The sequence below is a fragment of the Sorex araneus genome, chromosome 4 (genome assembly GCF_027595985.1).
Source record: "Sorex araneus isolate mSorAra2 chromosome 4, mSorAra2.pri, whole genome shotgun sequence".
NCBI lineage: Eukaryota > Metazoa > Chordata > Mammalia > Eulipotyphla > Soricidae > Sorex > Sorex araneus.
In genome coordinates, this window is record NC_073305.1 from 155,654,289 (window position 1) to 155,666,994 (window position 12,706).

A 12,706-nucleotide genomic window follows, 5' to 3' on the forward strand; every position below is an offset into this window, starting at 1 on the left:
TAAATAACAACAAATGTTCAGTTTCTTGTGTTTTCACAAGCTACATTTCAAGTGGCAATCAAAGGTTTGGGGCTAGTAACTATTGATTTGGATGATGTAGAGCAGAGTGTTTTCATCATCTCAGAAATTTTTTTCTAGACAGCCCTGAACTATTCTAAAGATGTGCCCTCACCACAGACATCCTGTTAGCTCCTCTCCACTGAGTACATCCTGGGGGCCAGTATAAGAAAACTAAACGTTCGAGGGGTTTTTGAAAATTTTTTAATGTTTTTTAAAGTTTGTTTCCAGATCTTTTCCCTCTGAACTCTGAACAAGAGTTAACTATTTTTTTGCTACGGAGTTTGACGGTGCTACCTACACCTATTATTTTCTCTCCATTAGGACATTTCATTAAGCAATTTAAAATCTAATTAAGAAGTCAGTTCATTCCTCTACTTGTGCTGAAATTCTGAATTAATTGGTGTGATCATTTTTAAAAAAGAAGAAAAGACATAGTTTCCTGGCTACCGTTTGCACATATACACAGCTTGAAAAACACACATACTGGCCTGCGTGTGTCAATATGCTTCCTATAACTTGCTTCAAATAGTCAAGGTCATTAACTCTATTTCATTTTTCTAACACCATTGCTTTTGTATTCAACAGACCAGAAGTAAATCTGAAGAAATATTCTGGCTGCCTTAGAGATATTGAAATTTCAAGAACACCTTATAATATACTCAGTAGCCCTGATTATGTTGGCATTACCAAAGGATGTTCTCTTGAGGTTTGTCTGTTTTTAAGAATTTCCTAAATGCATTTATATCAGAATTTACTTCCTTAGTTTTGGTGCTCTTAGAGGGACCAGTTTCCTGTTGATATAATTTAAATTCCCACTGGTTGTAGCCTTACTTATGCATAAATAGCAAGACTGAAGCTTTTTTAACTTACAGCTGTGGCTGAATTTAGGAAATAGTTTTATAAAGAGTGAAAGTTGCAAATGAATTTCTCACATGGCTAGCCCTTCATAATAGGTATTTTTAATATTAATCTTTTTTGTGATTCTCTTTTCTTTCTTTTCCTTTATCTAGCTGCTTAATATTTTTAGATTTATTTCATTTTCATGCATCGTATGTTTTCATCGGGCTGAAGTGATAGGGCGTTCGCCTTGCACACGGCCGACAGGGGTTCGATTCTTCTGCCCCTCTTGGAGAGCCCGGCAAGCTTTCGAGAGTATGCGCCCGCATGGCAGAGCCTGACAAGCTACCCATGGCATATTTGATATGCCCAAAACAGTAACAAGTCTCACAATGGAGACATTACTGATGCCCACTTGAGCAAAACGATGAGCAACAGGATGACAGTGACATGAAAGGATGTTTTCGTCATTATTAGCAAGATTGATTTTTTTTTCTAGACTGTATTTAGTTAATACAAATAGAAAGTAAAACTCTACACTATAATCATTGGTAAACTTTATTTTACCTTTAGTTTAAGTCAAATTCATTTAATGCCATAGACTAAAAACCGTCCTCAAAAACATGATTTTGACAGGACTCCAAAGTCCTTTGTAGTCAGATATCTTCAGTGTCTTTCCTTTGTTGCCAAAGCCGTTCCACACCCCCCAGATTTCTCTGGCATATCCTGCCATCACTGTTCAGTGGGGCTGACTCAGAAAACTAAACCCAGATTACAGCTCTGCTCTCTTAAAACATCTACCAGCCCACGTCAACCATCATCCATAGATGTTAGTGAGGATTTATGATGATTCTAAAGTAATGAATTTATTTGAATAAAATATAAATGTATCATATTTATTAATTCTCAATTATCCTGACATGACACAACTAATTATTATAGCTGCTATATTCAACTCGCATTGTTGTAAGGCATTACTATAGTATTCAAGGGAGTAATGGGAGAATGAAAAAAATGTAAATAGTGAACCTACCACTGATTCATGTTTCTGAAAAAGAACCTAGAACCCAACTTTCAGGAACTTAATTATTTTATAAGTCTAGACTTCAATTTTAACTCAGCCATAGATATCCTGAGTTGGATGCCCTCAGAAGTTGTGGGATAAGGAGAAAAGTAGAAAATACAGAACTAAAATGTTAAGAACCCATACTAGATTTTTTTTAACTGATTGAATCTTCTAAAGCTTACCTCTCATCCACCTGCCAAAAAATATAGACATTATATAAAACTGTCCAGAAAATGTATCTATGTATAGAAATGATGATTCTATAAAAGTGATTCAATAGCCAGGAATTATTTTGTAACTAAAATATGATTCAGAAATTTGACGTGGATATATTGGAAAGATCTACAGTCATTTTATATGAACAGTCCTAAAGCCTATTTTTGATATTGGAATAGAAAATAGATTACAGATTTTACAGCACATGTGTCACTTAACTGGACCTAAAACACTGTGGAAAAAATGTATTCTATATTAAAAGATTCCTTGCTTTTACTCAAGAAAATCACAGGACCTTTAACTGACTATGTTAAGCATTCTTAATGTCCAAGTGCATGGTCTTGCTTAAGGTAATTCTAGTATATCTATTAATTGGAAAATCCTCTCATTAAAATTGATGATTAAATCTAGGTTTACTGATGACTGTTCTCTTACATATGTACTGGGGGTTGGGGGGGAAAAAAGAAGATACAGCTGTATTTGTTTACCATGATTTAGTTTAAATACAAAGACAAAGATATGAAGAGGGAAAAATTGCGAAAGAGTAAGTAACTGTATGTATACATAAATGATTGACTAAAAGCTACATGCTTTTTTTGATAGAAGTCGCTTTTGATTCCCCTTTTTCATGTATTAGTGTTTAAAATGTTGCCATTTTCATTTTAATATATCAAGGATAACAATGTTATTTTCTTTTTGAGATAAATACTGAACAAGGAATGATTTTATTTGGTTTTGATAATTAGATTTACATTATTTAAAAACATACCTGGAGTGTATTTATACATGTGCTAGGAATGCACATCTTAGCCCATTCATGCGAAAGGATACAAACACGGACCATGGAATTACTCACCTGTAAATAACAAAAAAAAAAAAAAAAAAGATAACCTACTTTTCCCTCTGGGAGAAACTCACAAGCTACTGAGAGCTTCCTGCCCACATGGGACAGCCTCACAAGCTTCCCATGGTGTATCTATATTCCAAAGCCAGTAACCAGCAGAATCTCATTCCCCTGACCCTGAAGCCTTTAGAGGCTTCTAAAATCTCAGGGATAGGATGAATGTAGAGGTTACTGAGACCGCTTGAGCCACTTGACAATCAATGGGATTTCGTGAAATAACAAAAAATGAGAGAAAATGTCTCACAGATAAATTAGAGTGTCTTCGAAGGAGAATTAGCAAGAAAACAGATAAAAGAAAATTTTCTCTGTCAATTTCTCTATAAATGCCTAAATTTCAAATCCAAAGTACTAGACTAGGAAACAAGCTCCAGGTATTTTTTTTCTTCTTGGGTCACACCCGGCAATGCACAGGTGTTACTTCTGGTTCTACACTCAGGAATTACTCCTGGCGGTGCTCAGAGGACCATATGGGATACTGGGAATCGAACCCAGGTCAGCCGCGTGCAAAGAAAATGCCCTACTCACTGTGCTATCGCTCTAGCCCTGAGGCTCCAAATTTTTAATCAGTGCAAACTATCCAAAAGATTCAAGGTTATTTCTGAAAATAATCTCTTCACTTGTTATTAAATTCTCTATGCAACTGGGTTTTAATACTTTCTAAAACCACAATGTATGATTGTACCACTGAGAGTGTTGGGAAATGGGGTGAGATAGAGAAATTTATTGAACTTTTTTATTTCTGATGTGTTCTTCTCCTCTTTTTCTTACTTACAGAATATTTACACAGTGAGTTTCCCGAAGCCTGGATTTGTGGAACTCTCCCCTGTTGCAATTGATGTAGGAACAGAAATCAACTTGTCTTTCAGCACTAGGAATGAGTCTGGCCTCATTCTGCTGGGGAGTGGAGGGACCTTTAAGAGAAAAAGAAGGCAAACAGGACAGGTATCCTCAAATCTGGTCAATAATACAATTTCTCTAATATGTACCTGAAGTGGCTGTATTATCAAAACACTAAATTGCTGTTTATAGTGAATATTTATATCATTCTCTATCATTATCATCATGATGACTCACTAATCAAAAATGGCCATTTCTTTCATACATGCTAGTTATTCAAATGAGTCAGTTTCAGGCAAATTTACACTTGTATTTTAACTGCTTTTCCACATGAGTTTAGCACATTGAGATTCAAAATAAAAAATTTAAATACATTCAAATTATATTAATCGTTTGCCTCTCAATTTAGTGTCTTATTAGATCTAGAGATATGCAACCTAGGCCACTTAAGCTTAAATTTGAATTTAAATGTATTGCATAATACAGTCTGTTATGCCTAACCCACTCCACCCTCTCTGATTATAAAGAAGAGCAAAAAAAATGGAACTGGAGAAGAGGAAAACAAATAGAACCCAACCAACTAGGCAGAGTCTAGAGTGTATGCTCAATCTCACTGATGAACTTAAGATAAATTCTATACCCTGTTTGCTTTGTATGATAGTGAAATTCAGTGCTCATACTCTTAGTCATTTCATTCTCTATAAAGCTATTTGAGCCAGAGCAAGAAGTTGATGGAGTAAGCTGAGACCTGGGTTCCATCCACATGCCGTCTCAAGCACCTCCAGAAATCACCCCAGACATGAAACTTGGAGAAGCTCCTGAGCACACTGACTGTTTCCCAAAAAAGTTTGGGTTTATTAAAAAAGAAAAGCTCTCAGTTACCCAGATCTAACACCATAATGCTTTGCTACCCTGATATTCCTACAACACATCCAATCATCTATTTTTTTTTTAAATTGAATCACCATGTGGAAAATGACAATGCTTTCAGGCTTAAGCCTCAGTTATACAATGCTGAAACAACCATCCCTTCACCAGTGCACATATTCCACGACAAAAAAAAAAAAAAAAACAGCATACCTCCCATCCCCCCACCCCCACCCCCACCAGTATAACTGACAAATTTCACTTTACTTTCTCTTTACTTTGGTTACATTCAATATTTCAACAAAAATCTCACTCTTATTGTTAGGAGTTCCCCACTAGAGTCAGACCTTCTGTGAAAAGATATGAGGTCTATCGCTGCCGCACGGTTTTGGATTTCTGTATTTTAGCAACTAAGTCCAGGGAAATTTCTTCCAGAAATCGGATCATTGCAAGCTTGTATCTCTTATTAGTGATCCTCATTATATGGGGGTTACCACACCCTTCCCTCCCCCTTCCCCCCCAGCAAGGAAAAGGCAAGAGAGGAAAAACCTTTCCCCTCCTGGGCAGGCATGGTGCTGCGGCTCAATTCTGTCTGGAGACACTTCTGCAAGGAGCTGCCGGTACCAAAAGTAGTTTAGCTGGCCTCTGGAATCATGCTCGTGCAGCTGCGGTGAGGCCGCACATGTGAGGCTTCTGGGATCACAATCATCTATTTTTAAATACTTTTTCATTAATGTTTTTTCTAAGTGATAGGGTTTGTAGAAATTACCTAGACTGCCATGGGCCAATTATGGAATTTTCACAATGTGACTTTAAAACACAGATTTATCCTCATCATTCAGGCTATATGTGTATGTATATAAGACTACAAATTAAAAACTCTGAGACAGATCCTTACAAAGAAAGCATATTTATTTCCTCGAACACTGTCAAATAATAAGCACCACCTCCTTGGATCCAAATTTTTTTTCAGTGTATGTTCTTGGATAACCAGCTTTCAGGATCATCCTTAAACAGAACATGATCCTCTTAAAAAATACAAATGAAAAATATTAAGTATGCTAATACAAATTAAATTATAAATGACATGCTCATGTTTAATCTTTTCATGTTAATGAGTATCTGGTTTGTAAAATCTCATCATAAATATTATCTGAAAGAAGAAATGACATTAAACAGCTCATGTGTGGGTTAGAATCAGGCTTGTTTAATGGGCTTTTTTTTTCAAAGTGAACAATGTTGATACCCCTAGGATTATTCATGATTCTCTTCTGCAAAAGGGGGTTGTGACATCAAGCAGTCAACTAAAAAATTTTTTAATGATCTGAGTGGTTTTCTGATGTTCCTTTCATGAACTCTCAGCACAAATCCTGCAGGTCCTTTGGACATTTTGTTTCGGAAATGCTGCTGTGTAGAAGATTTATTTAATAATCTGGAACTCTGGTGTTTGACTAAAACCTTCGCCAACATTCCAGAAGCCCAAGTGAGCTTGTGAGCAGGTACTCCCTGTTCCACAAGAAAGAGAGCACATGGCATCAGCTTTGGAGAGAACGATGCATTCAAGCTCTCCGGGGTTCATCATCTGATCTCAAAACCACACTGGTTACTATAGAAACGGGAGCAAGGAGAAAGCAGGCATGTTTGTGGATAAAAAAAAAAAAAAACATGTCTTCCGTCTTTCTAAATGTGGGAGACAAGTTATATGCTGGTGAGAGTGATCCATTCTACCAGCTCAGAAAACAACCTGAAATCTAAACATCAAAAATGCCAAGAGGTTGAGTGTCAGATCTGATTTCTAGAAGCAGGCTATCTGTCCACTTGAGACTACAAGGGAGAAGAGTTTTGTTGACACCCTTTATTTTCTGATGGCTTTTGGGACGTTGAAGCCCCATGCAAGTGCAGCTGTTAGCTCCAGCGCACAAATGCGCTCTGCAAGAGCCTGCCGTATGACTCCCTCCATTTTCCACATGATCTAACAAGTGAAAAATGGTCAGTGATTAAAGGGATCTCTCCAGTGACTTTAAATACTCTGTTTTAGAAAATGAGCTTAACTTCTCAGGTAAGATCTCAGAGAGAATGAATCTGCAGTTCTGTCAGGCAAACTCTAATGTGAAGTCGTAAATCAGACTCCCCTTTAATCTTGCATCACCATTTGCTATTGCAGGCCTATTATGCGATATTCCTGAACAAGGGCCGCCTGGAAGTACATCTCTCCACGGGGGCACGAACAATGAGGAAAATTGTCATCAAACCAGAGCCGAGTCTGTTTCACGACGGGAGAGAACATTCTGTTCATGTAGAGAGAACCAGAGGGTAACAATAGCCCTAGAGTACTTACTGTCATAACTAACATGAACTTCCTTTGCTAGCATTTAGTCTCTGACAGAACCTTTGTGTGTGTGAATATACAATGCGTTGCAAAACTCTGGGGTAACTTAATTCATTCTTTACATTTTTTTTTTTTTTACTTTAGGAGACCCATTTACCTCGGCCCTTTGGTGTCCCGTTCTTCAGATTTTTAATCCTATGCAGCTCTCCTCTTCATCGTTAGGAAACCCGGAACACCTCTTCTGAAGCTATAGATATGAAAGGCCCCTCCCTCTAGCCCTCTCCAATATTCTCTTCCCAAATAATGTATGCACATAGTGAGAGGCACAGAATAGCTCAGCTGGAGCCAGCAGCCTTTGGCAGCTGCTTTTTTATTCAGGTTCCCAAGCACTTATGGCAGCTGCTTAGAAGCCTGTTACTGATCCAGAGGGTGGCAGCAGCTGTGGGACCTACTGAACATGCTTGGTCCCTGCCCCCTCTCAAGTGTGCTGCACCCCTGTGGAGCAGCTGTGTGAGGGACAGAGTGAAGAGCAGCACGGGAGGCCACCTCCTTCCGTCTCCTCCAGAGCTCTGGGCTTCCTGCATAAGGGAATGAGCTGGCAGAGTGTTCTAAACTGCTTCCTCATTTCTCCAAAGTGTTGTAGGACTTCATTTTTTTTTAAGTTTTAGTTGAGGGAATGTAGTTATAATAGCATTTATGTTTATCATATCGGTGCACCCAGCACCGGCAAATCATCCATGACCCTCCACTTTTGTCCTTCCATCACATTTTGGTATTATTAGAATTTATAATGGTAGGTCTTTCTACTTGGGGAATCATTTGTACGTTTTCATTAAAATATTGTAATCCAACTCCGAGAGGTAATTAGTTCAGACGGACAAATAGAGGAAAGGAGAAGCCCAGAGATTTCAAACCTGCAAAACAATAATCCAATTGTTTATTCTATTTATTGTACTGAGAATCTAGTAAAACAAAAACAAAAAACTAGAAATCAAATTTGATGAAACCTCCAAGCTCAGAAAATACAACTGCAGTATAGATGTGGTGATTACTCAAATAAGCAAATACCCTTCTGAAATTAAAGACTCACATTTTAAAACTATTCCCTTGTATGAGTAAACCATGGGTTGTTTAGATAAGTAATGAAAATGTCTTATCTTCTAAGTAAGTGTTAAAGCTTTCCTTGGATTCTTTTCTTATTATATAGAACAATAGCTTGTGGACTAAATTAATACTAAACATTCTTGCAGAATGTCTTCTAAGATGTTTAGAAACCATGATTTAGATAAATGAAGGAACAATAAATGGACAATCTAAAAAATCTTACTAACCTGATAGATATTTCAATCATGGTCTTTGATGAGAAATGTAATCATTTTTTCCTTTCAAATGTAAAAGAAATGCTGTAGAATACAGAATTTATATGTCTTCTAGATTTATATATTTCTGGTCTCTTGCCAAACTTTAATTCTCCTTACTGGTAAAAAAATTTTTTAAAGTCTTTAGACAATTTCAATAAGCAAGAACAGAATTGAGAAATATAGTTGACAAAAATCATCTGAAAAATATTATTTTATAGTGAAAGAATCCTGATGTTCCCAGTTGTGGTATTATGTACAAAGGTGTCCTTTTAACAGGTGTTTTTTTAAGAAGGGCATTTTATTATGCCAACTTCCCAGCTGTTGGCCATCAATCCAACCTTTATTTGATTAAGCTCACTGAAGAGTACATCACTGAAAACTGGTCATTCGGTTAATTGGCCATATAAACAAACAATTTTGCCGTTCGCTTTTAATTAAAGGATAATGTATTGGACATATTAGAGTGTAGTTACTGAGGTCTATGGCAGAGCAAGAATATATTTGTTACTACAGTGTCTTATTCAACACTCTAAGGTCAAAAAGCCCTCACCCATCCTTTAAGTGCTACAATGAACTGATTAACCAGAGATCAATAATGACCCCAACTCAGAACATCCAGAAACATTTTTAAATGTTTTATAGACCCATTCTCTGGCATGCTCTGTGTAAAACACTATGATTATATCCTTCAGTCATTCTAAATGTATGTGAGATCTGTGTTTATATCCTTTCATCACAGATGAGGAAATATTAAGTCAAAATCACATTCTTAGTCCATGAGTTAGGATTTAGTAACAGAGATGCATTGGCTTTAACACCCTCATCTGTATTCACCAACTATTTGTTCCAATATTTCTTTGTGACCTCAAATACTTATGTGCTTTATATTAATTACGAGAACCTTGTATTTCTTTTTCCCCATGCTTTCAGGACATAAGTATCAGTTTCCATTTCATTTCCTAATATCCTGGCTAATATGATGATTCAGTACCATCTCAAAAAAAAATCCACAGACTTTTACTAGGTATTTACCTTCTACCTCTCTGCCACTCTTTATCCCCATTCTTCATTCTCTCTTCTGTCTGCCCCTGCTTCTCTACAACCTCACTTTAGTCACTTTGAAATCTAATTCCATGACACTCTTGCATCTCCTGACTTCTGTGACTCCTTTTCCTTCTCTTCCATCTTTTGGAGTCCACCGAAGTGGCCAGGAGTTCTAACTGGACATAAATATTAAACGATAAGAGCCTTGCCTAGATACACAAGCTTGTAAGTTGTCACTTCCTTACAGTATTTTTCATACAGGTAGAAAATTAATCTAGACACCATGATGTTAGATCAGGAATTTGAGATATATGTTGGGATTTAGAAGCTGATTCATGATTTCGAATCATGACTTATTACAATTATTACTACAACCCAAATATTTCTTCCTTACCATCCAAAATATGTGCAATAGAAATATCTTTCAGATTTTTCTCAGGTGGATTATAAATGTCAAGTGTATTTTCCTTATTTTAATATATTTGTCCATGGTATACAATTCCATAGGTGATAGTTTAGAGAAAAAAATCTTAAAGCAATATTCCAAACAAATAAGAGAATGTAAGTAATGATGTTAAATTATGACATTCTAAAAATCAAATAACTTCGATTATAATAAAATAATCATACTATCACAATGCTAAAGATAATATGAAGTTTACTTGTTTGCTATTATACACAATGTTTTTCAATAAAGACTTGTTAAACAGATACATAGCAGAGATTACACCAAAATTAAAATGGGCATATTGATAATGTTCCTCTTAACAAAAGAGCTAAATATATTACACAAATGTGTCATTTCTAGAGTGTGAAAATGAGCAAACTTCAGCAATGGTCAGGGCCAGAGCAGTAGTACAGTTGGTAGGACATTTGCCTTGCACTCGGCCAACCTGGGTCCAATCCCTGCCATCCTATGTGGTCCCCTAAGCACCGCCAGGAGTAATTCCTGAATGCAGAGTCAGGAATAACCTCTGAGCATTGCTGGATGTGACCCAAAAAGAACATTTTAAAAAATTCTGCTATAGGGGCTGGAGCGATAGCACAGCGGGTAGGGTGTTTGCCTTGCACGCGGCCGACCCGGGTTCAATCCCCGGCATCCCATATGGTCCCCCAAGCTCTGCCAGGAGTAATTCCTGAGTGCAAAGCCAGGAGTAACCCCTGAGCATCGCTGGGTGTGACCCAAAAAGCAAAAAAAAAAAAAAATTCTGCTATAGCCTTCTTACAGTGCCCTTATTAAGTAATAGAACACAGTGCAATTTCTTAATTAACATTTTCCACTGTGTGGAGTACAGCAGGTCCTTAAATAATGTTTTCTCTTAAACTATCTCATTATAATGATGGAAAAATATTCTCTAAGAGAGCAGTTCTTAGTGGTATCCCAAAGTGGTATTCTAAATGTCTCATAAAACAATTTTTAATATATAATATTTATTTATGTTATTTATATTTAGATATAGTTCACAATCAGGCTATAATTTTTAGATGACTTGCATTGATTACTTTCAGGTGAATACAATGATTCAATATTTCTTAATATAAAAAAGTCAATCATCACCAGTCTAGTTATCCATCACCATACTTAATACAATTATTTCCTATGATGAAAACTTTGAATATCTAATCGACATCATTAAAATATAGCAGACAGGATTATTAACATGGTCACTGTGCCATAGCATTCCATTATTTGACCTATTTACATTATAACTGTAAGTTTGTACTGTCTCTGAATTCTGTGACTCCTTTGCTTTCTTGTCCTTTTTTTGGAGTCCACCAAAGTGGCCAGGAATTTTAACTGGATAGATAAGAGTCTTGTCTAGATGCACATGCTTGTAAGTTGTCGCTTCTGTGACAGTATTTTTCATACAGATAGAACATTAAGCTAAAAATTATGAAGTTAGATCAGAAATTTGAGAATTATGTTGGGATTTCACCTATTTCACCTTTCCTCCTTCCTATACCTCTGACAAGTACCAGTCAGTTCTTTATATCTGTGAATTACTTTTCAATTGCTTTTTTTATTCTGCAAATAAGTATGTTCACATGGTATTTTCTCTTTCTTGTTCTGATTTTTTTTTATAGAACATAAGCCCTGAGAAAAAATACAAAGATCTTAGTTGAACCTCTGGATTTTCATGAACATGTTCTTCCAGAATTGTAGCATCTATGTGTGTGATTTTTTTCATATATTCTACTTTGAAATTAAATCCTGCCTTCTCCTCTTTACCCCTTGAACCCATTGTTCATTTTGAGCCACAACAAAATCATTTTCTCCATCCTATTCCTTTGATTTATTTCAAAGTAGGCTGGTACTCAGTCATCTCATTGCCTCTATATCTTGGTTGGGCTCATTACCTTTAATTTTACATGTGGATTTTTTTTCCTTTTTATAAAATCAAGTAAGACGGCATTTTAGAACTGGGCTTCTCACATAAGTATGTTGATTTTTCTCCCCAGATAAGAAGTGAGTTTTCAGTAATCCTTTCATAATCCTCAGGCTAGTGACTAATATGTATGACTAATAACCTTATGCTAACTCTTAGAACTGACACTCAAAACCTGCTTCTGGAATAAGAGGGAGAAAAAGGCCTTTCATCATTCTCATCATCAGAATTCTTTGTCTCCTTCTGATCATCACCCGAGGATCCAAGAATTGTTGAGAATAAGTAGCATGAGTTCCTCAATTACTCATGTGTGAGATATTTCTCATAAGCAAATTAGGAAAATTAATGAAACAGACACCAAGGAAAATCATTGCGAAGAATAATTAGCATGGTGTTCTTGCTTGGTTCTCCTGTTCAAAACCGGCAGTTACATTCTTTTTAAAATGTTCTGTTAAGTGTTCGCTGTTGATTCCTGCAATCTAAGCTCTCCAGAGTACAGTTTGTCCCCTAGCAGGAAGATAATTGCTAGCACAAACCAAGAAATAAAGAGCAAAACAAAATGTGAGCCCATGCTGTGCTAAACCCATCGAGCCCTGTACCATTAGACATTACTAAACAGCACAGAACCCTCTACAGTCTCATGTGTTGGATTGTGGACCATTGTCATCAACTCCACCAAAGGCTAATGTGGCCGATACACCATTTGCCCATTTCAGTAAACTTGAGGAGAGTTAACGAGGGAGGCAAGATTCATCTTAAGGAGGACAAGATCCTGAGAAACATTATCTTTTGTTTAAT

At 36.5% G+C, this 12,706-nt stretch overlaps 1 protein-coding gene across 1 annotated transcript in view; it reads left to right on the forward strand.

Annotated features, from left to right (window-relative positions):
• Positions 1-12,706, forward strand: part of LAMA2 (laminin subunit alpha 2) — a 645,380-nt gene that overhangs the window by 605,835 nt on the left and 26,839 nt on the right. The window contains exons 54-56 of the mRNA XM_012932852.2: positions 646-766; positions 3,858-4,025; positions 6,952-7,100. Coding sequence (XP_012788306.2) covers positions 646-766; positions 3,858-4,025; positions 6,952-7,100 — 438 coding nt within the window. The remainder of the gene's footprint in view (positions 1-645; positions 767-3,857; positions 4,026-6,951; positions 7,101-12,706) is intronic.